Source organism: Dipodomys merriami, unplaced genomic scaffold (genome assembly GCF_024711535.1).
Source record: "Dipodomys merriami isolate MVZ:Mamm:240054 unplaced genomic scaffold, mDipMer1.0.p SCAF_2, whole genome shotgun sequence".
Classification (NCBI taxonomy): domain Eukaryota; kingdom Metazoa; phylum Chordata; class Mammalia; order Rodentia; family Heteromyidae; genus Dipodomys; species Dipodomys merriami.
In genome coordinates this window covers 111,187,384-111,214,757 of record NW_027203381.1, presented here as the reverse complement: position 1 = coordinate 111,214,757, position 27,374 = coordinate 111,187,384, and the positions used below count along the sequence as shown (strand labels likewise).

Below are 27,374 nucleotides of genomic sequence, written 5' to 3'. Positions count from 1 at the left end.
GCTGACATCTTAAGTGCCAAATATCTATGGCTCATGAAAAACACTTGATATAATCAGTTTCACGTTTTCATGTGTTACCAATAGGGTAAACTAGTACAACTTAGTAATAAAACACATTTGGGAGTAAATGGGTTTATTCATGTGTCAAGATGCACCACCCTGACACGTTAAACAGAGGACTTAAATTCCCAGAAATAAAGCAGGAATAAAAACCATTATGACAGTACAAAACCACTTAATTTTTAAGTATTTTCCCCTTCAATATTTAAATACATGACTTCTTTCATTTACATAAGTGAACATGATTTATAGATGTAATTTTTTATTGTTATTATTACAGCCAGTATAAAAGCCATAAATTTGTTCCAGAGAAAGCACTTACTGCTTACAGTATTCTCTCATAAAATAGGAGGTATGCTTGTGAATTTAGTACTTTAGTTGTAGGCACAGCTTGCACATGTGTATCGCTGATGTGAAACCACTGCCCTTTGGTTGATTCCATTTCAAAATCTATTAAGAAGAAATGTGAAAAGTAAGTACAAATGAAAAGATTCAAATCACTATTTTTCAGTTTTGCTGTAATTTGCTAAAATGCTTGACATTCCAGGATAGCTTACCTTGTGGAATATCACCATGAAGAACAAGATTAGACAGCTGACTATTTGCAGTTCTTGCCTTGGCGTAGGCGGTGTAGTGCCCCGACCTCATGGTACCACTGTGTTCAACAACGCCATATAAGGAATATAGTACTCTCGTGTTTTCTTCAGCAACGTTCTTTAAAAATGAACAAAGTCCAAAGTAAGGTCTTAATCTCATACAACTGTTATTGGCGAGACAAATTACACAAGGGGGGGGGAGCTTTAAGTCCAGGCTTGTACAACTCTAAAAAGATTTTTAAAATTATTATAAGGGTGATTTACGAAGGGTGTTAACAGTTACATGGATTAGGCCATGAGTACATTTCCTTTTGGACAATGTTACCTCTTGCCTTGCTCTCCTAGTTTTTCCCACTAGTCCCCACCCACAAGTTGTAGAGTTCATTGTCAATGTCATGTCTAGTGAATACCACTGCTGCATTTGTTCACTTTTGTCCCTCCATTTCTGTGCCCCCACTTACCCTCCCAAAGACAGATAAGACAAAAAACAAAAACAATCACAAAGCAAAAACTTGTTCCAAGCTTGTATTCTTGGAAATGTTTTTATTCATGGCTTAGTGCTGTACCACCCGAGCCATGCTCCCCCTTTTGCTGGTTAATTGAGAGTAGAGTCTCATGGATTTATTTGCTCAGAAAGGCCTAAAACAGTAATTCTCAGATATTAGCCCAAGTAGAATAGTTAAGAAACTTGTAGCTCCAATTAACTAACAAGCCAGAAGTGGGGATGTGGCTAAACTACCAGTCTTTCACAAAACTAAGCAAGAGCACAAGCCCCTGTGTTCAACCTTCAGTTGTAGCACAATTAAATAATAGACAAACTGAGGTCACCTATCAATACATTTGCCTACCTTCAATTTTGTGCCTTGAGATACCAAGACAATGCCATAATAATAGGAAATCAAAATATTGTTATTAGAAACTACAATCTAAATAGGTTCATTTGAATTCATCTGATCCAATATAGATCTTGAAAATTATGAAGGTATAGTGATCAAATACCCATTCGACATAATAATTATCAACTCCAAAGTATGAGATGCTGTAGAGTATTTGTTAAAAACTGATTAAAGTGTTTTTCTGTTAAAAGACTACTTTTACCTACCTTACATTTAACAGTACAAAAAGGAGCCATATCTAAGACTTCTGGAAACTTTATATGTCGGTTAACTTTGCGTAGGTTAAAACCAGCCTGGAAGAGTGGGATAGCAGGTGAATTCTCACAAAGCTGTACATATTATATAAATTGTATCCCCTCCAATGCCCAAACGGTACCAATAGTCTAATCAACAGATTGTTCTACATGCACACACATACATCCCAAAGACACTAACTGCTCTCCCTTGAGAGCACTGTCTACCTTGGTCACACAGAAAAGCCAAAGTAGACCAGATGTTTTGAGTGCCTAAGACTCAGCAACAGAATTCTTTTGTATGGAATGTATCCTTGGCCTCTGGCTTAGTGAAGTTAGAGAAAATTCAGTTTGTCAAGCATGTACCAAACATAAGAATTTGAAAATTGTAACTGCTACCAACAATTCCACAAAAATCAGGTCACCAAGCCAGGCGCTGGTGGCTCACGCCTGTAATCCTAGCTACTCAGGAGGCTGAGATCTGAGGATCGCGGTTCAAAGCCAGCCCGGGCAGGAGAGACCGTGAGACTCCTATCTCCAATAAACCACCAGAAAACAGGAAGTGGTGCTGTAGCTCAAGTGGTAGAGAGCTCGCCTTGAGCTGAAGAGCTGAGGGACAGCGTCCAGGCCCAGAGTTCAAGCCCCACGAACAACAAAAAAAAAAAAAAAAAAAAAAAATCAGGTCACCAAAATGATTAAATTCCAAGTTATTTTTTTCAATGAAGTGCTAGTAAAAATAAGATACCATAGTCAAAACAAATTCATATATTTCTAAGTGTAAAACATTGGTAGTAAACTGGTCTTTTCTTTGCCTGAAATAAAAGGCCTGCATGTAGGGCTGGGAATGTGGCTTAGTGGTAGAGTGCTTGCCTAACATGCAAGAAGCCCTTGGTTGGATTCCTCAGTACCACATAGGCAGAAAAGCCAAGTGGTAGCTCAAGTGGTAGGGTGCTAGCCTTGAACAAAAGAAGCTCAGGGACAGTGCCCAGGCCTTGATTGAGTTCAAGCCCCAGGACTGACAAAAAAACCCAAAAAACCCTCCATTATACTCTACTTGAACATACACATAATTATTCAATTTTTTTCTTTTACCTTCCTATTTGCTTAAAATTAGAATTAAAAATCAAAGAAGCATAACAATGTGTTTAGACAACAACCAAGAAGGTATTCAATATTTAAAACAAGTTTTAGGGAACACACTAGGGTACCTGCTGAAATCTCTTTAAATGAAGGGTAAGAACAGGAGGAGCAAGAGATATTAGCATCTGCTTTTTGGCATTGGTGTAAACATGCTTCTTCTCACCTATAGAAAGGAAGACAGTTTAGTACTTCACAATCAGTTTTAATGCTAATATTCTAATATATGCTATAAAAATCATTTCAAACACCTACAGGATCAACAAACTTCTCTAAAGAACAAGATAATAAATGTTGGGTTTTGTGGGTCAGGAGACTAAGACCATTTTACACATATACACATAAATAAACTTCATAAAATTTGTGGATGAAATTATCATTCGACTGTACTCTTTGAAGAATGGAATTACATTTGGAGACAGTGGCATTTAGATTAAGATTCAATGCAACCAGGTGCTGGACTCACACCTATAATCCTAGCTAATCAGGAGGCTGAGATCTGAGGACTGCAGCTCAGAGAGCCCAGGCAAAAGACTTATCTCCAATTAATCATCAGAAAACTGGAAGTGGCACTGGGCTCAAAGTCATAGAGTCCTAGCCTTGAGCAAAAAGAGCTCAGGGATAGAACCCAGGCTGAGTTCAAGATCCATCACAAAAAAACAAAAACAAAAACAAAAACAAAACAAAACAATATATATATATATATATATAGAGAGAGAGAGAGAGAGAGAGAGAGAGCCAGATGCCAGTGGCTCACGCCTGTAATCCTAGCTATTCAGAAGACTGAGGTCTGAGGATCACTGTTCAAAGCTAACCCAGGCAAGAAAGTCTATGACATTCTAATTAATCAACAAGCCAGAAGTGGAACTGTGCCTCAAGTGATAGAGCACTAACCTTGAGCCCAAAAGCTCAGGAGCAGTGCTCAAGCCCTGAGTCCAAGCCCCAGGACCACCAAAAAAAAAAAAAAAAAAAGCGACAGGGAATTGAGGGTGAGGAAATAGCCCCTATGTACCAGAATGCTGTTATGATGCTGCTCCAGTGGGAGGTTTACCTACAGGAAAAGGAAGAGTTGTTAGAGAACAACACTTCAACTGCTGCTAGGATGTCTGTCAAGTTCTAGGTACCTCCAAAGGTTCATCTTTTATCCTTCTATATTAAAAGATTTACATTAAGAGGACACTTAATCATGCCATCCAAAGTCTGAAAATTACTAGAGGAGTATTCTACCTGTTCAGGGGAAAATGTTCCTAATGTACTTAATACTAATCTTACTTTCAGGGAGAAGAATCTAAATACCTTTTATATTTCCCTTCGGTCCATTACTATACTGTCTTCGTGTGCATACTTCACAAAGCAGTTTATTTGCATCTCGAAGTTTTTCATTACGGGTGAACTGGTATAAACAGTGTTGTATTGAACACTCATCGGTACTGAAAGCTTCCCTGTTTGCAAGAGTACAGAAAGCAGTTTCTGGATCTTCATTTACAACCTCGTATACTTTTGTCTCAGGAGTAGGACTGTCATCCAGAATCTCTACATTTATTTCATCAGGTTGAAGCCCAGCATTCAAATTAAGGTTTTTTAAACCATTGGCAATGTCTGCTTCTCCATCACTCCTTTTTTCCAGGCAGGCACCACTGGCGCTCCTACTACACTCAATGGGAAAAGATGCCCACTCTAAGTCATTGTCCAGGTTGACATTTCTCATATCAGTTTCCTCTACGGATGTGTGATTGTCATTAATACTGTCTATTGTTTTTTCTTGACCACTCTCATCTTTCTGATTCACACAAAATTCTTTATCTGTAACTTCCTCTTGTGAAATATGATTAGACTCAACATCCACTTCTTCCTGAAGTGACATTTCAGTCTCACATTCATTATCTTCAGCATGGTCCTGGACACAAATATCATTTAAATGAAGAACTTTGCCTTGAAATTTTTGTTGCCTTCGTTGGTTCTGTGTAAAAAGGACAAAATGTTAAAAAGAGAAGAGAGACAGAGATAGAGAGACAAAGAGGAAGAGAGATAAAGAGCACACACGTATTGCTTAACTTTTTCTCCTTAATGATCAATTAAACATAATTTTATAAGAAGGAATTAACTGTCAAACTTTTGTTATAAAAGTTCTTTTATGAGCTGGGAATGTGGCTTAGTGTTAAGAGTTTTTGCCTTGCATGCAATAGGCCCTTGGGTTCAGTTCTGCAGTACCACATAAACAGAAAAGGCCAGAAGTGGCACTGTGGCTGAAGTGGTAGAGTACTAGCCTTAAGCAAAAAAGAAACTCAAGGAAAGTGCCCAGGTTTTGAGTTCAGGCCCCAGGATGGGGGCAAAAAGAAAAAAAAAATCTACTGTTTGCCAGGTGCTGGTGGCTCACACCTATAATCCTAGATACACAGGAGGCTGAGATCTGAGGATCATGGTTCAAAGCCAGCCTGGACAGGAAAGTCTGTGAGACTCCTATCTCCAATAAAACATCAGAAAACTGGAAGTGGCACTGTGGCTCAAATGGTAGAGCACTAGTCTTGAGCTGAAGAGCTGAGCGAGAGTACCCAGAACCAGAGTTCAAGCCCAACAACCGATAGAAAACAAAGTTCTTTTACCATCACAATTCAAATAAATTATGAAAAAAAGTTCTTTTTCTGTTTACATCATACTGAGGAATCAAACCCAAGGCTTCATTCATGCTAGGCAAGCACTCTACCACTAAGCCACACTCTCAGCACACTGTAGTCTATTTCTAAGTACACAAAATCAAAGACATTTAATAAAATTGAATACTCAAAAGACCACAAACAGTTGGCATTTGGTGCTATAATTGTGAGGATACAGGTAAAGCTATTATGTAACAGCAGAAGCATGAAACACAAATACAAATATAAATACAAATATATACAATATAATATATAATACAAAAATATTATATACAAATATTTTGTAAATAAATACAAAAATAACAGAGGATGAACGTTTTCTGGTGTGTTCCAAGAAAAGGAGACTCACACAAAAGAAAAGTGGAGAAAGGCCAGTTAGGAATGTCCCTAAGACTCTTATCTCTAACCACCAGAAAACGAAGTGGTGCAGTAGCTCAATGAGGTAGTGTTAGCTTTGAGCAAAAAAGCTCAGGGACAGTGTCCTGGCCTGAAATTGAAGTCCCACAACAGAGGAACAAAGAGTCTATCTATCTATCTATCTATCTATCTATCTATCTATCTATCTATCTATCTATCTATCTATCTATAGAAGAAAATAATTCAATGAAAAGACAAATCAGCATTGTATTTATAAATAGACAGGTTGGATTGAGACCCCTAAGTACACTTAAAGGTATTTTAAAAAATAAATTAGAAATCCAAAACTATGAAAACACACTGCTATGGAGAATAAGAAGTCTCATCTATTTCTAGTGTGAACATAAATTGGTACAGCCTTTGTAGAGGACAAGTAGATATCAAAACTGTCCTCAAAATTTATCCTACATAGACATAAGAAAGGATTATTCACTGCAGAATTGGTCACCATAGCAAAAGACTGGAAACATCTAGATTATTGAGTATATATGTATACATCAATATTCATATGTATATATAATATACATAAGTATACATAATATATTACATATATTTTACATGTTATACAATTATTAAATATCTAATGAAAAAAGCCTGTTTTCCCTCATAGTTACCCACCTTTGCTTGCTTTTTGGCTTGCTTCTTTGCTTTTTTCTGTAAGTGCTTACTTGGTCCTGTAGGAATGTCATTTCTTGCTTTTATGTAACTGTCATTGTCTTTTTCTTCCTCGCTGTCTTTATCTTCATCCTCCATTGTCTTTTTCAGGTTTTTATCATTTATATTTTTCTTACCATTCTTAAAAGAAAGTATGGGCAAAAGTCAAAACTATTTGATGGAAAGAGAATTCATGTTACCTAAAGATATTTCTACCCCTAATTTATACTAGCTGTATTATGCACAATATTTCAAAACATACCTAGACAAAATAAGACACTAATATGCTAGAAGCAATCTTTACAAAGTGAGAAAACTAGCAATTGAAATAGCAACAAAGCAATTTTGTAGGTAACTGAAATAAAAAGGAATATAATGAACTTTATTGGATACATGCTGAATCATGTTGAATGTGTGCCCACTTGTAAATGTACTTTTTTGTTATTCAAGTGTTAGTAAGTTGTTTCAAAGAAAGAAACTTTCTCTGAACGTTTGTGAAACTTTAGTTACCAGAACAGGGCAAGAGACTACTGATTCCTATAAAGTTGGAAAATATTCCTTTTCTTCCCTCAACCACTTAAAAGGAATCAAATTAATATAGCTTAAAAATGAGATATTATGGGGCTGGGAAGGTGGCTCAGTGGTAGAGTGCTTGCCTTGCATGCATGAGGCCCTGGGTTCGATTCCTCAGCACCACATAAGCAAAAAGAAAAAAGCCAGAAGTGGCGCTGTGGCTGAAGTGGTAGAGTGCTAGCCTTGAGCTGAAGAGCTGAGGGACAGCGCCCAAACCCAGAGTTCAGGCCCCACGACCAGATCCCTCCCCCCCCACCAAAAAAAAGGGGAGATCCACTTAAGATAAGTAAGAAGTATTTTTTTTTTTGGTTCCAGACCTGGGCCTTGAACTCAGGGCCTGGGCAGTATACCTAAGCTTTTTTGCTAAAGGCTGGTATTCTATCACTTTGAGGCACAGTTCTACCTCTAGTTTTTTGGTGTTTAATTGGAGGTAGTGACTTTCCTGCCCTAGCTGGTTTCAAGATGTGATCCTCAGCCTCTTGAGTAGCTAAGATTACAGTTATAAGCCACCAGGACCAGGCTGAAATACAGTATTTGTGTGTGTGTGTGTGTGTGTGTGCGCGTGCGTGTGTTTCTGTCAGTTGTGGGGCTGGCACTCAGGCCTGGACACTATCCCTGAGCTCTTTTGCTCAAGGGTAACTCTATACCACTGTGTGTGTGTGTGTGTGTGTTTCCATCAGTTGTGGGGCTTGCACTCAGGGCCTGGACACTATCCCTGAGCTCTTTTGCTCAAGAGTAATGCTCTACCAGTGTGTGTGTGTGTGTGTGTGTGTGTGTGTGTGTGTGTGTGTGTGTGTGTGTGTGTGTGTGTGTGTGTGTGTGTGTGTGTGTGTGTGCCTGGACACTATCCCTGAGCTCTTTTGCTCAAGAGTAATGCTCTACCAGTGTGTGTGTGTGTGTGTGTGTGTGTGTGTGTGTGTGTGTGTGTGTGTGTGTGTGTGTGTGTGTGTGTGTGTCCCTGAGCTCTTTTGCTCAAGAGTAATGCTCTACCAGTGTGTGTGTGTGTGTGTGTGTGTGTGTGTGTGTGTCCCTGAGCTCTTTTGCTCAAGAGTAATGCTCTACCAGTGTGTGTGTGTGTGTGTGTGTGTGTGTGTGTGTGTCCCTGAGCTCTTTTGCTCAAGAGTAATGCTCTACCAGTGTGTGTGTGTGTGTGTGTGTGTGTGTGTGTGTGTGTGTGTGTGTCCCCTGAGCTCTTTTGCTCAAGAGTAATGCTCTACCAGTGTGTGTGTGTGTGTGTGTGTGTGTGTGTGTGTGTGTCCCTGAGCTCTTTTGCTCAAGAGTAATGCTCTACCAGTGTGTGTGTGTGTGTGTGTGTGTGTGTGTGTGTGTGTGTGTGTCCCTGAGCTCTTTTGCTCAAGAGTAATGCTCTACCAGTGTGTGTGTGTGTGTGTGTGTGTGTGTGTGTGTGTGTTCCTGAGCTCTTTTGCTCAAGGGTAATGCTCTACCACTGTGTGCATGTGTGTGTGTGCGTGCGTGTGTGTGTTTCTGTCAGTTGTGGGGCTGGCACTCAGGCCTGGACACTATCCCTGAGCTCTTTTGCTCAAGGGTAACTCTCTACCCCTGTGTGTGTGTGTGTGTGTGTGTGTGTGTGTGTGTGTGTGTCAATTGTGGGGCTTGCACTCAGGGCCTGGACACTATCGCTGAGCTCTTTTGCTCAAAGGTAGCGCCATACCACTTTGAACCACAGCTTTACTTCTGGTTTTCTGGTGGTAAATTGGAGATAAGAGTCTCATAAGAGTCTCACAGACGCTGGGCAGGGGTGGCTCATGCCTGTAATCCTAGCTACTCAGGAGGCTGAGATCTGAGGATCACGGTTTAAAGCCAGCCCGGGTAGGAAACTCCATGAGACTCCTATCTCCAATTAAAAAAAAAAAAAAAAAAAACTCTAGAAAACCGGAAGTGGTGCTCTGGCTCAAGTGGTAGAGCCCCACCTTGAGCTGAAGAGTGCAGGGACAGCGCCCAAGCCCAGAGTTCAAGGCCCCACAACAACAACAACAACAACAACAAAAGAGTCTCACAGACTTTCCTGACCAGGCTGGCTTTGAACCACAATCCTCAGATCTCAGCCTCCTGAGTAGTTAGGATTATGGGCATGAGCCACCAGCACTGGCCAATAAAGTAATTTTAATATGAGAAAAATACATCCAATATATAGGATTAAATAACAATAGTGATGACAGATATCTCATTTTTAAAAGATGACTCTAACTTCTTATTCAAATCCTAAAGATTATTGAATTTTTAAGCAAGTAATATGGTTTGAACTCAGTGCTTGTAGTAGCTTGCTAGGCAGCTACTCTTAACTTTGGGCCATGCCCCCATCCTAATTTTCACTGACTACCCTCTCCTGGCTTGTGCCTACTCTTTAGCCTTCTCATGGTGGTTAAGATCACAGATGAATACGCACCACTGTGTTCAGTGAGATAGAGTCTCATGGACTTTTCTGCACAGAATGGGGTAGGACCTCTCTCTTCCCAATTTAATCCTATATAGCTTAGGATGACAGGCATATATCACTGTTCCCAGCCATCAATCAGAAAGGGTCTTATAAACTTTTCTTCCTGGCCTGGCCTCAAACCACAATCTTCTCATTCTCAACCTCCCAAGTAGCTAGGATTGTAAGGGTAAACCACTACCAGTCCCTGGCTTCAAATCCTAAGTTAGTTTCCTCCTTCCTTCCCTTCCTCTCTCCCTCCCTCCTCCTTTCTCTCTTTCTCTCCCTCTTTCTTGCTCTCTCCCTCCCTCCCTGTCTCTCTCTGTCTCCCCCCCCCCATCTCTGTCTGTCTGTCTCTCTCCGTTATTGTTGGTCAGTCATGGGGCTTGAATTCAGAAGCTGGGTGCTGTCCCTAACTTTCCGCTCAAGGCCAGAGCACTCTACCATTTTGAGTCACATTGCCACTTCCCTAAATATTATTCTATTTCAAAACATTAAGAAAAGTTTCTCCTTGTTAATACATAACATTTTAAAATGTGACAAAGCATCTCTAATAAAATCAATAGGGCCTCCTCCCCCCAAAAAAGAAGAAAAGAAAAGAAAAACTACTTTAACAAAACAGCTCAATGGTCTTACCTGATCATCTAACACTGGGAGAGACAAATCAAGGAAAGATTCATGAACCAAGGAGACCTTAACCAACAAAAAAAAAAAATTGTAAAAGGAGGAAGACATTCCAATGACACATATATTAAGAGACTCCCTACTTTGGGGGCAAGCTTTAATAAACCATTAAGAAAATTTGAAGTGAAAATGTATACAATGTTAAAGACTTTTACAGATAATAAGCTAAAAATGTTCAAGTAACTTCTTCAAGATTTTACAAGTACTTCCAGTAAAGAAACATATATATTGAGGTAGTATGACAAACAGTATTTTATGAAGTTCATTTGTATGTTTGAAAGGAACAGCTGACACACTGTACTCAATGACTATTCATGCATTAATTGAGCCTCCGCAGCACCCACTTACAGTCCGGCATTCATCACACATGATTGTACTAGTTAGTTCACCACCAAAGATGCGATCCACAAAACTTGGTATTGACTTTTTCTTTTCATAATCTGTAAGTTAAAAAAAATTCACAATTACTTTTAAGTGAGAACACATAATTACTTACTATCTATATCTAAACTTTTAATTTCCCATCTACTAAATTTTCTTACAAGCTACTTTACAAACTACCTCCAAGTATCACACAAGTTAACATAATCCCCTCTTACGAGTAAGAAAGAAAACACATAAATGTTCCTATGAAAGATCTAGCGGTGAAAGGAAACAAAATTCTGCAAGCTGGTAAAGCTTTCTATCATCTAACCTCTCTACTGGTAAATAAGCAGATCAAACTTGGCTGAATGATACTCTATCTTCCTGTTTCAGCTCTTTAACATTCTACTAGTGAATACTAAGAAGATACTGTGGTAGCAAACTTGCACAGAAAATAAACGTAACTTGCTTTGTGAACACTAAAACTGAACTACTTCACAAACAATACATTCTTGGGAAATTATTTCAGACAAAAACCTTCCTTTTCATTTTTCTATACTTCCAGAAATTATCTAGATGAGTTTAATATAACGTGATATACTATTCTACAAAAAGATGAAGGGGAGGGTGGGGGAAGGCTAATAGAATACAATAGAGGTGGTGAAGTTGTTTAAGGTATACTGTACAGAGGTGTGGAGTTACTATTTCGAACGGCTCTTGTGCAATTAGTGTATGTTAGTGAAAAAGACATATGTTCAGTGTTTATGCAGAAAGTTGTACAAACTGTGATGGTGGTAAGCACCATCTCCTTGGTGCTGGCCAGGTTGTAAGGACAACAGGAAGCAGAGATGCTATGAGTTGAATGAAACTAAGCTTTACAATCTAATGAAAATTAAATAAAAATAAAAATTTAGTTCTTCAGTTTTACCAGTCACCATGGCTAGTGCATTTTATATAGGAAAGTACACAGTCATCTCACCATCTGATGTTTGCTTGATGGATCTGTCCTAAATCCTAGACCATACATCAGAACTTCCTGATAAGAACCAGCCACTAACAACTCGTAACAAGTGCAACTCATCTGCTACTGCCACATTTAATTGCAAGTTGCTTATTTGTCTCAGATGGGATGTCACTGTGTTTTCCAAAGTGACCTTGAATTTATAATCCTCCTGCCTCTGCATCTCCAGTGTTGGAATTACAGGCATGTTCTACCACACCTGGCTTGTGATGTCATCTTAGCTATATCTTTGTAAATTTCATAATAATAATACATAAAAAATACACAAGTTAAAATTTTCTAAATATTGAAAATATTGAAATACTAAATAATTTTTAGTTAGTAATGATATAGAGAAATTTAAGGTTTATAACACTTTGTGGCATTGAAATTCAAATGCCAGAAATCCCATCCTATGACACAGAGGAATTCAATCTTAGTGTTTGAGTTCAAAGAGTTAGACATTACCTTTAACTTTATTTTTTAGTTCTTCATCCAATTTTTCAGTAGAATTACCAAAAGCTTTAAGAATTCCTTTACTCACTCTCTAAAAGTAATAAGATAGATATATACTATTAAATACTATTAGATTTAAATGTAAATTTTATAGCTGTTTTCCTTTATTCTTTCCTGAAGAAAGAATAAAGAGGAAGTAGCCCAGATTTACAGAAATTAAAAATATGTCCCAAATCACATTTTCTAACAATTCAAAGCAGCTAAACAGAATTATGCATTATGCTTTCTAGATATAAAAAGTAGTATTAGGAACGCATGCTCAGAGAGTAAAGACATACTGCAAATGGGGACTGTTTTGAAAAAAATGTTTCCAGTACTCTGCTGCTGTACTGGTAAAATTAATATAACTGAGCCTTAAAGGACATCAAGTGAACTAGAACATCACAAAAAAAAGAGAATCATTTCTCATTTTCTGGATTTATTCTGACAAAGATAACATTGGTTGAAAAACCTGGTATTGAAAAAACTTTAAAAAAGTTGTAATGGGGCTGGGAAGGTGGCTCAGTGGTAGAGTGCTTGCATTGCAGCTTGAGGCCCTGGGTTCGATTCCTCAGCACCACATAAGCAAAAAGAAAAAAGCCAGAAGTGGCGCTGTGGCTCAAGTGGTAGAGCGCTAGCCTTGAGCTGAAGAGCTGAGAGACAGTGCCCAGGCCCAGAGTTCAGGCCCCACAACCGGACCCAAAAAAAAAAAAAAAAAAAAGTTGTAATGGCCTCAGTGACTAGCTTTAATAACTATTAAGATAGCAAGTGGCAGAGAAGTTCATGAGATTAGAAAATTTGGTGCTCATAATATGCTAACTTGGTTTTCTTCTGCTCTCATTCCATCCAATAAATAGCGAAGTAGTTCTTGGCTATCTTGCTGCTGGTAGCCTTTAAACCGCACTGCTCTATGGAAAACAAACACAAAGAAAGAAGAACATGTATAAGTCAATAAAATATGAAGCTAGGGCTGGGAATATGGCTTAGTGGTAGAGTGCTTGCCTAGCACTCATGAAGCCTTGGATTCAATTCCTCAGTACAACATAAACAGAAAAAGCCAGAACTGTGGTTCAAGTGGTAAGGTTGCTAGCCTTTAGCAAAAGAGCTCAGGGGCAGCATCCAGGCTCTGAGTTGAAGCCCCAGGACTGGCAAAAAAAAAAAAATTGTTTTTTAATTTATTATTATTTTTATTGTTGTTATTTATGTGGTAATGAGAAATTGAGCCCAGGGCCTCATGCATGCTAGGCAAGTACTCTATCACTAAGCCCCATTCCCAGCCCTGATATTTTAATTTTTAAATCTTACGATTTTATCCCAAATGTATTTCTCTTTCACCTAAGAACAGCTATGGCAAATTAGCACATAAAATACATTTCATTTAAATCCAAATAAATTTGCTTTAATATATGCGCACACACACGCACACACGCACACACACGCACACACACACACACACACACACACACACACACACACACAAAAAAAAACTAGGCTGATGATGATGCTACTACAGGTTTAAAATTTCTTCCCAGCATCTTGCTGATGCACTGAAGGCACAATTGAGTGGATACTCACTTTTTACAGACCTGAGAAAAGAGTTCTCGAGGCGTCACAATTCCCTTCTTGGTCTCTTGCATCTCATTTAGAAACTGGCTCATGGCTAAAGTAAGAGGGCCAGGGGGCTCAAGGTGTATTTCTAAGGATTCCTGAATATGGGAATAAAAATTAATTTTCAGTCAAATTTTGGAATTATTTACTTCATCAAAATAGAACCAATTAATATATATTGCCAATATTTCTGATACAACTGTCCTAAAGGTGGTTTGAAAAGCACTTATTTGGCCAGGTGACAGTAGCCTGTAATACTAGCTACTCAGCAGGGTGAGAACTGAACCATGGTTCAAAGCCAGCCTGGACAGGAAAGTCTATGAGACTCTTATCTCTAAATAATCACCACAAAACTGGAAGTAGTACTGTTGCTCAAAGTGACAGAGGGCTAGCCTTAGAGCTCAGGGAAGGCATCCAGGCCCTGAGTTTAAGTCACATGGCGCGCTCTCTCTCTCTCTCTTACACACACACACACACACAAAGCACAATACATGTGAAGTCGAAGCAGGAGAACTGAGAGTATAGTCCTCCTGTAGTAACATCCTATTGGAATAAAAGAGGACCCAGATATTTTCCCTTCAAAGTTTGTCTTATGATGAATTCAACTATTTTTAGTTTTAGATCATCAGGAACTTATTCCCTAGGAATGAAAGCTAAAGCACATTGAAAATAACAAAAATGAAGAAGATAAAATTCATTTGGCTATATAGCACTTAAGTCACCTTGAAATACTTTAAAAAGAAAAAAGACTTTGCATGCTGGTGACTCACAATGATAATCCTAACTACTCAGCAAGGTGAGAACTGAAGATTGAGGTTCAAAGCCAGCCCAGGCAGAAAAGTCTGTAAGACTTTTATCTCCAATCAACCACGATAAAGTTGTGGTTCAAGATAGAAATGCATCTCAATTCTTTAAAGCAATTTAGAGTACATATATTCACAGAGAGAAAGATTACTCATAAAATTTAAAAAAAAAAAGTAAGTACGTACTGTTAATGCCAAATCAGGTGGTTCAATTTTTACAATTGTTCCAGACATTTTCACTTCTTTCAGTAGTTCTCTAAGCACTGGTGTTTGTGATAAATTCTAGAATGCAGGATGGAAAAGAAAAGGAAAATGGTTTATAAAGGCCAAACAATTCATTGAGTATTTCTTTAGGTGCATATTCTACTAAAACAGAAAATCACACCAATTCTGAAATATGCATTGATTTGTTCTTAGAACATGAAACATGACAGTATACTCATACCCAACTCTACATAGTTCATGAAGTGACTCATCAGTTCAAAAGGGCATTCTTCTCTCTCATTGCCCAGTGGAAAGGACCTGTTCCTACCACAATTTTCTCAGTGTTACCTATACCTGCCCATTTGTTTCTGTACCAGCTATTCTGTGCCTCCCTGATCCAAATGCAAGGTTTCTGAGGGCAGGTGCTTTGACTGCTTGAAACCTTATATATCCAGAACTTACCACAATGCTTTATTGTATGCAACAAATATTTTTTATGTTCATTTTGAATATACAGACATAAATTATAGGACAGGAGCAGGAGATCCTCAGTATGCTAAGTGACAAATCCTATGGGGAAAATGTCAGATTTTTTTTAAATAGGAAAAAAGGAAAAACAGTACCTGCATAACTGCATTGAAGAAGCATGTATTTCCCAAATTACTGAGTCCTTTCACTGTTATTTGGGAGGCAGAATTCATGGGAGGACTTTCTTTAGCTATGCTTTCCTTTTTTTCTCTCTCTTGTTCATTTTTACTCTCTTTTTCTAATTTTTTATTTTCAAGTTCAATGTTCCCATTATCTTTTTCTGTTTTGAAAAGAAAAAGAAGAGTTTTGGGAAAATAGACAACGTAAGCATACTGAATGCAAAGTTATATTTAGAACACAGTATTAAAATTTCTGATTTTTACCTCATGTTTTTACTTGCTATCAATTTGATTTTAAATGTTCTCTAATGAATATAAATAATTTACCATAGAAAGAAAACTACTAGAAAAATACTCAGAACTGATGTAAGCACTAGTTTGAAAAATAAAACAAAACCGTATATGCTTTGGTTTACATCATTCCTTTATTATTACATTAAAATTTTCTATAAATGAGCACATCTTATCTCCTGAATAGACACTAAACAATTAAGTATAGACTGTGCATATAATATGTGTCTAAATGAATTTGAAAGGCCAAAAAACATAGTTAAAAACAACACTGATTCTGAGAAAGATACTTATTGTCTATAAATATCTCAAGAATAAGAATGAACCTGAATATGATGATATAAGGATTGTGTTTTGAGGTCATTCCATACAAAACATTTATGAGATCGTATCTCAAAAATAAGCCAGATAGGGGCTGGGAAGGTGGCTCAGTGATAGAGTGCTTGCCTTGAATGCATGAGGCCCTGAGTTTGATTCCTCAGCACCACATATGCAGAAAAAGCCAGAAGTGGCACTGTGGCTCAAGTGGTAGAGCACTAGCCTTGAGCTGAAGAGCTGAGGGACAGCGCCCAGTCCCAGAGTTCAGGCCCCATGACCAGCAAAAGAAAAAGAAAAAAAAAAAAAAAAGCCTGATGTGGTGGCTTACACCTATAATCGTAACTATTTGGTCCAGGGCCAGCCCAGGCAAAAAGTATAAGACCTATCTGAAAAATAAAGTAAAAGTAAATGTAAAAGCAAAAGAACTGGGACAAATGGTTCAAATTATAGACCCTGATTCAATTTACACACACACACACACACACACACACACACACACACACACACACACACACACACACACACACACACACACACACACACACACACACACACACACACACACACACACACACACACACACACACACACACACACACACACACACACACACACAGAGAAATCTCAAAAATATCCGACCATTAGGCACTCCAAATCTTTGTTTTTTTTGCAGGAAGACCAGAATATTTCTACTACAAAAAGCACTACAGTAAATACAGTAGAAAGCAAACCTTTATTTTACTTTGCAGAAAGACTAGAATGTTTCTATTACAAAAAGTACAGGTGGTTCATGCCTGTGATCCTAGCTACTCAGGAAGTTCAGATTTGAGGATCACAGTTTGAAGCCAGCCTGAACAGAAAAGTTCTCAAGAGACTCTTACCTCCAATTAACCACTAAAAACTAGAAGTGGAACTGAGGCTCAAAGTGGCAGAACTCTAGCCTGAATGAAAAAGCTCAGGGACAGTGCGCAAGCTCTGAGGCCAAGCCCCATGACCAACAAAAATAAATAAAATAAAAATATAAAAAGAAAGAAAATCTACAATAAACTCCAGGTCTGGATTATGGGAACAGGGTCTCCTGGTACTACTGTAGGTCACACCCTCAATATATATGACTGTGCCATTTCACACATCTCCTCCAGCAATAATAATACATAACATTGAATAAACCCCTTGACTCAAAAATAGTGTCACAGTATCAGCCATAATTAATGTAACCAGCTATATTACTAGTAGTATAATAACTAAAGCTAAATGTAAACAGATAAGCAAGGACTGGCACTGAAGGAGGAGGATTATAAATTCAAGGTGAGCCTAAAGTCCATAAAGAGTCCCTGTCTCAGATAAACAAACATAAACATATTACCTGGTTTTGGAGCTGTAATACGAGCTTGTTTTCTAATATAATCAACCACTTGGCCCAATCGGTTTGAACTACAATACTGGACTTCCTCATCACAGATATAACACCTATGTCCCAAAAGATCAGGGAAGAAAAATGACAAACTGACAATTCAAAAAAGGAGAGACAAATCATAATACTTCAGGGAACCCAAAGTATGTAACTACTCAATTATTTCTATTAGAAAAGTTAGAAAAAAAAAAAAAAACTCTGGGAATGGTGGCTCACAACTATAATCCTAGTTACCCAGGAGGCTGAGATGGAGAGAGAACAGAAATCAAGGTCAGGATAAAGAAAGAATTCATGATGCTCCCAACTCAAACCAATAAAAAGCTTGTCTGTCATTCCAGCTATTGAGGAAGCATAAATTAAGTAATCTAGGTCAACCCAGGCAAAAGTGAGATTTTATTTGAAACTTAATGAAAGAAAAAGAGGCTGGGAATGTGGCTTTAGTGGTACAGTGCTTGCCTAGCAAGCACAAGACCCTGAGTTCAAATCCTAAAACCATTCCCCCAGAAATGGAAAAACTAAGAATAAAAATTCCATTTTCTTTTAGAATCCAATACAAACTAGCTCTGATTTATTATTAGTAAGGTTATCCATGGAAGTGGTGCTATTGCTCAAGTGGTAGAGGACTAACACTGAGCACAGAGAGGCTCAGGGACAGCCTCCAGGCCCGGAGTTCAAGCCAGAGGACCAGCAAAACAAACAAACAAAACCCATAAATGTAGATCCTCATGTCAGTATGAGAAGTTACTGCATCAATGAAATACATACATTAGGTTAGGATTAAAGGAAAAATTAAAAAAAACAAAAACAAACAAACAACAAAAACCTCTTGTCATGTACACTGGTGAATCAAGCCTGAATTCTGATTACTCCTCAGGAGGCTGAGATCTCACGATTGAGGTTCAAAGCCAGCCTGGGCAGGAAAGTCCCCATGAGCAAAAGAGCTCAGGTACAGCACCCAGGCCCCGAGTTCAAGTCCCATGGACAACAACAACAACAACAACAACAACAAAAAGATTATCCAGAATTATAGTGAAATGTAAATACTGTGAAAATTCCAAACACTTTAACTGACTGAACACAATGTTAACACCAAAAGTTTCTTCTACCAGGAGCTGGTGAATGACACCTATAATCCTAGCTAATCAGAAGGCTGAGATCTGAGGATCATGCTTCAAAGCCAAACCCAGATAGGAAATTCCATGAGACTCTTTTCTCCAATTAACCACCAGAAAACCAGAAGTGGTGTTGTGGCTCAAAGTGGTAGAATGCTAGCCTTGAGCTAAGGAGCTCATGGAATTTAAGCCCCACGACAGACCTCCCCCCCCCAAAAAAAAAGCTTTTCTGTACATAATTTAAATTATAGATCTACACCAACAAAAATTAATGGATTATACAACTGACAGAAGATGTTTAGTGAGCCTTGTGGCAAAAGTAGCTTTTAATGAAGTAAAAATGTGTTTTCATGATGTTAAAAATAGGAACAATACCAGGCCTGGCATTTAATTTTCACACAAATTGATTACAAACATTTTACTACATTCTTCACACCCCCCCACCCTGCCCCCGTCAGTCCTAGGGCTTAAACTCAGGGTCTGGACACTGTCCCTGAGCTTCTTTCCCTCAAGGCTAGTAGTACTCTACCACTTGAGCCACAGCCCCACTTCTGGCCTTTTCTGTGTATGTAGTACTGAGGAATCTAACCTAGGGCTTCATACATGCTAGGCAAACACTCTACTACTAAGCCACACTCCCAGCCCTTTACTACATTCTTATTCACCATAATTTGCTCCTAATATCTAATCTTTAAATTAAAACAACCCACCATGTGTGTGTGTGTGTGTATGTGTGTGTGAGTGAGAGAGAGCATGTGCAAGTGCGTATCATCTATCTATCTATCTATCTATCTATCTATCTATCTATCTATCTATCTATCTAATTAGGCAAACACTGACATTGAAATACATCCTCCACCTCTATCTATCTATCTATCTATCTATCTATCTATCTATCTATCTATCTATCTATCTATCTGGGTGAAGACACCTAAATTACATACACGCTACAACCCTCTGCTTGTGCAATACTAAGCAAAACATTCTCATATCATATCATCATATTTGTTAGCCTTCCATGATGGTTAAAGAAAATAATAAAGCTACAAAAACCTACTTTCTTCCTTGTAAACATTTCCAAGTAATTTCATTTCCCAATAGTTTCACTTCCTAATATTTCAAATATCCACTTAGTGGACACAAGAATTGGAACTCACCATACACTCCAGTTGTCCAAATTAAGAACCAAACAGTGAGGCTCCGAGCGAGGTGTCTTGTAGTGCTTCAAGGCATGTTGCTCCTGGGAATCCCTGCCACAGCCCTAGGAAATCATAACCATCAACCTTAAAGCCATGAAAACCCACCAAAAGAAGACGGAATTCAGAATCTTTCATGAATACAGAAGTCCCTCAGAACTTCTGCCATTCTTACTACTTGACAATAAAGTATTCAAATCTTGAAAGAGTCTGGATTTTGTAAAAACCAAAAAACAAGCTTTAAATATCCATAGGCAATTGAGGATCTTGTAAGTACTCTTCATCTCCAGCCTGTCCTTCCCAGACCCAATTAAACTACACGGATTCAATCACTCATCAAATCTGGACTGGACATCTTAACAACCTTTCAGATATTGTCTTCAGCTAGGTGGCTCACATCTATAATTCTACTTACTCAGGAGACTGAGATCTGAGAATTGTAGTTCAAAGCTAGCTTGGGAATAAAAGTATATGAGACTCTAATTAGCCAGCAAAAAGCTAGAGGTTGAGTTGTGACTCAAGAGGGCAGAGCACCAGCCTTGACCAAAAAAGCTATGAGAGTACTAGACCCTGTATTCAAGCTCCTGTGCGCACCCACACACACCCACACACCCACACACACACACACACCACACCCACACACCCACACCCACACCCCCCCCCCAAACACACACACACGTTCCCGACACACCATCACTTCAGTTTCCTTCATCACATACATTTTCAGTTTACGTTTTTTTTGCTTTTGTTTTTGGCCAGTCCTGGGTTTTTAATTCAGGTCCTATGCCCCTGTCCCTAAGTTTCTTTTGCTCGAGGCTAGCACTCTACCACTTGAGCCGCAACACCAAGTCCAGGCTTTTCTGTTTATGTGGTGCTGAGGAATCAAACCAGGGCTTCATGCATGCTAGGCAAGCACTCTGCCACTAAACCACCTTCTCAGCCCTCAGTTTAATTTCTTAAAACAAAGGTCTATTTGTACAATGTACAATTTAAAATTTCTTTTTTCCTTCAAATTCCTACTGAACAAAACTGATACTCTCTGACCTAACTTCCCTTTACAGTGTCAACTCTCAGTCTTCTTACTAACCTCACAACTATAGCTAAAAGCACGTTGTTCCATACATCCTGGAGCCTTTACCATTACTGACACCTAACCAAATCTCACCCACTCTTCAAGCTCTTGTTCAAAAGCCATCTCTTCAAAGAAGTTTATGCTAATATCCTCCTCAGTGAGAAAAAATTATATTCTTCCAGTAAACATTCCTCCACAAAACATGGTGTTGCCCTAGCCAGATATTGCCCCTAACATGTGGCCTGATAAGAGCTCATAGCCAGTCTACCCATCCCAAGCAATTATCCTTAATGAAAGGGAGCTGCCTTGCCCAGGATTCCCACTTCTCCCCCAAACTGGGCCATATCCAATGGCTCTACGGCACGGTACAAGGGCCTAGCCCCTTGCCTCAATTCTGACCTCTTAAAGAGCAGAGTGCACTGAGGTTAGTTGAGGCCCTACTGCAACTGGTTCTACATTCTACTACTTCCTCTGCCTAATTCTACTTCTCAACACTTTTTCTAGTGTTGTACCTGAGAAAATTCTGAAATAATCTCCAAAGACACTAAATCTCACACTTGGATTCAGTTCCCCAACATCATGACTTATACCTGGCCGGCAACCTAATGAGCCATATGGAGCTTTCAGGTAATATCTTCTAACATAGTTCAGAGAGCTCTCTAAAATCCCATGTTGACCAAAAATTAAGCATTACCTGATGGCCACATTTGAGACACAGCCAAACTGAAGGGTTTTCTTCTGTTTCTTCTTCAGACTTATCTTTAACTTTATTGTCTGTCTTACAGTCTTCGCAAATATTCCATTCCACATTCACTAAAGCTTTTTTCAAATTACCTTGTTCCAATCCTTTTCTAATATGTCTGCATATGGGTTCTATAAAATAATTTTTAAAAGGACATGTAAGAAAAGTATCTTTGACTGAATTGATGTCAAAACTTACCCACTGAAACTTGAAAAATTATTTTAACAAACACGTGTTAGATAATCAGAAAACTTTTGCTTAATATTTGAATAGAATGAGATGATTATATGTGAAAGACTATTTGTTTTCTTTCATTTTCTTTTTTTCTTTTTGGTAGAAGTGCTAGGGATTGAATGCAGGGTCTTGCATGTGCTAAACAAGTATTCTAACACCGAGCTAAAACTAAGCCCCCCCCCCCAAAACACCAGGTGTCCTGGGTACTACTCTACCAGCAGAGTTTGAGGTGCTTTTGAAGTTTCTCTTGAACACTATCATCTAGAAGATACTATTATTCCCAATAACAAATTAGAAAAACTAAGCTAATGTCCAAGATCAAGAAGTACCAGGTGAGTCTATACTAGGGGTTGGATTCAAGTCTCTCTGACTTCATAACTCATGCTTCCAACTGTGACTTCCGGGAGTAAAGGCACTTCGAAAAGGCCAAACCCACTGTAAAGACAAGTAATGACAGTCACACTAAGTGTAAATATGCAGCTGGACCCAAGATTACTGGGGATAGATGAGTAACGGGTTTTGGTGGAGTTACTTCAGTCACACTGATGTCTTAAGAACTAGTCAATGACACAACTGGCTTAATGTCCAATGAATATGAATCAAGAAATAATATACATGAAAATACGATCATGAAGAAAAACTACTGACTCTCAGTCATCAAAGGAAACACAAACTAAAGTAAGAGGCTATCAGCCAGGTGCAGGTGGCTCATGCCGACAATCCAGCTATTCAAGAGGCTAGATCTGGAAGACTGCAGTTCAAAGCTAGCTGGGGCAGAAAAGACTATGAAACTCCATTTTCAATTAACCAGAAAAAAAGCTGTTGGTCTAGACCAGACAGACACACAAGATGAGCAAGCAGGAGGGACATATTTGGGCACTTTATTGGGCTGCCAAAGGGCTTGTAAAATAGCACAGCATTTCTGAATGGCAATCAGCAACATAATCAAAAGAGCTTCAAAATCTTTATACCCTTTGAGTCAAAATAATTCTACTTCTAGGATCTGTACCAAGAAAATAACCCAGATATACACAGATGTTTAGTAACAAGATGTTCATGATTGTAACTGACAACACTAAAAAATAAAGGCTTCCTAAATTTGCCAGAGGATTAGCTAAGTAAATTACAAACTATGCACTCATGGTCCTTTCATCAGTGGGATAATGAAATAATGGGATGGACTATTTAATGACATGTAGAGATAAACATAAAAATGCAGATTACATAACAATCTCATTTTTATATATTAAAATATCCATTTAGGAATAAAAACAATTTAAAAATTCAATTAGTGAAATATACCTAAAGATTCAGAGGTGTCATCAATTGCAACAGATTTTCCCTTTGTCCGTTTCTTTCCCATGTTGATACTTTATGGAGTACTTACTGACACAAAATAAAAATCTAGAAAAAAAGATAAAGTTAGCTTGACCAAAAAAAAGTGTTTCACATTGCTCTAGGATACAGAAAAACAGCTGAGCCACATACAATACTTTGCATGTCTAGCAATTTTTATAATTTACAAACACGACTGACAAATCTACATATCTTACCTACTTCGTGGTGTGTGTGTGTGTGTGTGTGTGTGTGTGTGTGTGTGTGTGTGTGTGTGTGTGTGTGTGTGTGTGTGTGTGTCTTGGAGCTTGAACTCAGGGCCTAGGCACTGGTCTTGAGTTTTTGATTCAAGGCTAGCACTATACCATTTAAGCCACACCTTCACTTTCAGGTTTTCTGTAGTTAATTTGAGGTAAGAGTTTCACTGACTATTCTGCCTGGGCTGGCTTTGAAATCCTCAGATTTTAACCTCCTCAGTAGCTTAGATTACAGAAATGAACTAATCAACAAAGAAACACAAGGATACATATAAAAAGAAACATTTTACATGTTTTTTCCTGCTTTAAAGATAGCATTTAAGAGGTTTTCAGTCTACTGAAAATGTATTCATTTCCTAATAAACTTTGCTACCACTTTATTTTTTAAAAAAGGTAACATTTAGTCTAATACAATATAATGTATCCTATCTAGAACTGTAGACTTTGGGGGGGGGGGAAACAGTACTTGCCTCCAATTTCACTTCCTCTAGTCTGTGCTGTATCACAAACACAATCTGAAGATGAAGGCCACTCTAATCTCATATATCACTTTTTTGATAGAAAATATTTAATAGTAAATCATTCCAAGCCTAGTCTCAACTTGACATTCAGTCCTTTATCATCTGACCACACTGCTTTGGCAACCTTGTCCCTCATTATTCTTCAACAATAACAAACAAGCTACTAAAGTTATAATTAGATGGTGCTTTTGTTCTTTAAAGTCCTTCCAATAAACATTACCACATCAGATTTTCCCAACAAACCTTTGAATGAGGACATGTCACTAAAGAAGAAATTCAGAAGCAAATGGTTTAAAGATCACAAGGTGGCAGGTATGTAACTAAAAGTTCCAAGACCATCCTTCTGTACAAGTCCACCCTTCCAATCAAGTCCATCTCTTCAGTATCCTCCTAAAAACAACTTGCCCCACTTTCTGTGCTTTTGCTTTCTAGTTGAGATGTTTTTGCCACCTGTACAAATCTTAGAGTATCTCCCAGTATTCCATTTCAATGAAGCGTTAGGCAAGTCTGGTGCTCTAAATAACAACCTCTCTTTAGCACATCTCCTGTGTTCAAAGTGTGCACAATGCAGTTTCCTTTTATACGATATAGCATTGGACTGCTTGGGGTTTTTCTTTTTGAAGACTTTACATGCTTTTTTTCTGTACAATGTAAATAAAGTCCTACGAGAAAGACAGTTCTAGACAATACTTCCAAGCTGCCTATAGATTTAGTACAGTGTCAGAACACAGTCAGTATTCAAGAAATATTTCTCGTGTTGCAATAGGAAAATAGAATAGTACCTGAGTCATAAAAGATGATTACAAGGTGCAAAAGTAGGTACATAAGAATGGAGTGAACAAGCTCTGGAGAAAAAGAAAAAGATGAAGAAGGAAGAAATCAGTGAAGAAGGCGGTACTAGTAAATGTGCGCTGCTCATACTCCAAAGGGAAGCTTGAAGGACGAATTGTAACCGCTGCCGGCGGAGGGCAATGAGTGGACTGAATGGTCTGCCAAGACCTCCTGTAAATTTATGACAGCTACAGACGCAAATGACAGAACCGTGGAAAGAATTGTGTCATTGGCTATGAAACATCGCTAAATCCATCCGTTTAGTTTCAGATGCGTCTTCGGATAAGAACTAACTACAGTCTTGGTCAAATAAATCAAAGCTAGTCTGGCCAGGCCTCCTCTTGACCACATGCCCTGTTATTTCTGCCCTCCCGGGCTCCCGCTGCCTTACTCTGGTGCCATCCCAAGCTGTGTGTGGACAAACTGTGGCCAGCCGGTTTTCCATGCTTTGCTGAGACTGGGCCTCTCCCACAAGCCTTCAACTAACTAGACAGGTGACAGATCCTGCTTTTCCTACTAGCCACGTGGTGGCAGCTGCAAACCTGGCCTAGACTCAGTTTCCACCACGGCTCCCCTCCCCGGCCCCAAGTCAACCACCCCCCGAGGACCAGCGCCTGCCTCCCCTGTCTCCCTTTTTCTTTCCCTCAAACTGCTCCGCACCATGGGGGGCGGGGAGGGGGGGGAGGAGACCTCAGGGTCCACAGGGGGCGGGAGGGACAACGACCCCGGCAACTGATTGGTCAGCTCCTAAACTGACAAAAAAGGGAACCAATGAGAACTCGGTACCGGGAAGGGACCCGGCAACGCGGTCCAGAAGAGGGAGGGGACCCCAAAAAAGGGTTGGAGGGCAGAAAATTCCAGATCTCTGAGCCGAGAAAGTTACACAAGTGGTGACTGAGAGTCAGCGGGACCAGAACTCACCCACGGCGACAGCGCCCATAACTGCATCCTCCAAGGGGCCTCTGGGCCGGGAAGCCAGCTGCGTCTTCCTCCCTCCCGGTGACGAAGAGAGAGCGAGCGAGACACAGCCCGAGTGACCCTCGGAACGCAGCCACTTCCGGAACGCGGCATTATGGGAAGCGACTCGACCGGGCTCCTCAGTGGGCGCATGCGCGCAAGTCACGACATGCGTGGCGGCACAGGTGTGCGCTGGGCTCCTTGCTGGCGAAGTGAGTTCCTGGTGGTGGTCACCATAGTTACTTCTGTGTTCCTCGAGTGCAGTTCCCTGAAGGTGGTCTGATTCTTGTCCTCCAGAGAGCTCTGTTCCTTAAAGGCATTACTTCTGAAGGCTGGCCAAGAGGGGGAGCAGGTAAATTACTACACTCCTCCTCCCCAAAGACCCCGAACCCCTTTCCTCAAAAACCCAAACCCAAACAACGACCGTAATTCTATTGTGGGAGAGATTGGAGAGCCATGCTCCAGAAAGAAGGTCTTCAAAAGGGAGGAGTTCGCCGTCTGGCCATCCGTACTGAGTTCATGATGATGTTGTAAAGAATTGGGGGACACATGGAGGTAGCGAACAGGATAGTTTATTAGGAAAGGAAGGCAAAGGGAAATAGGTCAGGTAGGAAAAATAATACAGAAACCAGACTTGACTGTCAGCACATCTGAAAACAGGTGCAAGGAATAGTGTAATATTCTAATGGTAGTTGTGGTGGGAAAATAATTGGGGATATTTGATCATTCTTGCTATTACTGTTGTATCAGTTAGGATCAGGCTGATCGTGTTTAAATTTGAGTCATTAGGACCAATGCTTGGGCATCCCTTTAAACAAAAGACAAATCCTGCCAGATGCTCCGCGTCAAAACAGTTATCTATTGCAGTATTTTCCTGTGCACCTTGTGCCCCGGCCACCTCCCCTCCCCCTATTTTCCTACAAGATTTTCCCAGGATAAGTGCTTTTCGGATGTAAAATTTTCTTGCTCAGTGTCCTGAACACACTAATTATTTAGGTAGTCAGACAAGATCAGAGATGTCCTTTTATTTTCTTTTTTAAAAATGTATGTTGCAACTTAAGGGAGTGTAAAGCTTAAAGCAAATAGTGCCTAAACTTTTAGTCGAACTGTTTGTCAATACATTTGTGTTTTGTTTTAGTGCCTATTTATTTTTAAAAATAAAGTTGTTAAAGTTTGCAAGGTCTCTGTTGTATCGATGTCCATAGATGTTAGGACATTCTCTAAAACGAACGTAGAATTATGTGCATTATTACATAATTTGAACTGGAAAAGAAAGTCGTTTCTAATTATTATCCTGTTGGTGTACCCTTGGAGCTGTCTTATTATTAACAAGGATTAACCTGTGCGCACATGGTTCCTTCCAAGTTAGTCCATTGAGCAAGACACTATGGACACCATGGCTAACAGCCATCATTTGCAGCTTCCTAATACCCTGCTTTCCTCAGGGACAATGGAAATTACCGTGCCTGGGAAAACACTATAATGGAAATACACCGCCTACCTATGCCAATCTGTATTTAAGGAGCATTACACTATAGCATCGCGATTTTTTATTTTTGCCAGTCCTGGGGCTTGAACTATAAGCCTAGGCACTGTCCCTGAGCGCAGTTCTAAGCCAGCCTGGGCAGGAAAGTTG

At 39.3% G+C, this 27,374-nt stretch overlaps 1 protein-coding gene across 2 annotated transcripts; it reads right to left on the bottom strand.

The window, feature by feature from the left end:
- Nucleotides 1-116: 116 nt before the first annotated feature.
- Usp16 (ubiquitin specific peptidase 16) lies at nucleotides 117-25,807 on the bottom strand. Of its 2 annotated transcripts, XM_070030532.1 has the most exons (19): nucleotides 25,703-25,795; nucleotides 24,733-24,795; nucleotides 23,140-23,241; nucleotides 21,556-21,734; nucleotides 19,751-19,854; nucleotides 17,434-17,537; nucleotides 15,435-15,619; nucleotides 14,794-14,889; nucleotides 13,772-13,902; nucleotides 13,017-13,104; nucleotides 12,170-12,248; nucleotides 10,687-10,778; nucleotides 10,291-10,347; nucleotides 6,612-6,788; nucleotides 4,219-4,882; nucleotides 2,994-3,088; nucleotides 1,759-1,845; nucleotides 618-774; nucleotides 117-510 (listed from the first exon to the last, which is right to left on the bottom strand). In XM_070030532.1, exons 3-19 carry the CDS (start codon nucleotides 23,198-23,200, stop codon nucleotides 386-388), a joined length of 2,481 nt encoding a protein of 826 aa, XP_069886633.1. In that variant the 5' UTR covers nucleotides 23,201-23,241; nucleotides 24,733-24,795; nucleotides 25,703-25,795; the 3' UTR covers nucleotides 117-385. The 2 variants fall into 2 exon arrangements, with proteins under 2 accessions (XP_069886633.1, XP_069886632.1); XM_070030531.1 differs by lacking the exon at nucleotides 24,733-24,795 and having other exon boundaries at nucleotides 25,703-25,807.
- Nucleotides 25,808-27,374: the final 1,567 nt, after the last annotated feature.

What these genes read in the sequence shown, in the direction of transcription:
- Usp16 (XM_070030531.1), bottom strand. Translation starts at nt 23,200, where the DNA reads ATGGGAAAGAAACGGACAAAGGGAAAATCTGTTGCAATTGATGACACC. An exon ending in TCCCAGTGTTAGATGATCAG is followed by an intron (nt 6,789 to 10,290) that starts GTAAGACCATTG and finishes CTTTCTTTTAAG; the next exon opens with AATGGTAAGAAAAATATAAA. An exon ending in ATTTAAAGAGATTTCAGCAG is followed by an intron (nt 1,846 to 2,993) that starts GTACCCTAGTGT and finishes CCACTCTTCCAG; the next exon opens with GCTGGTTTTAACCTACGCAA.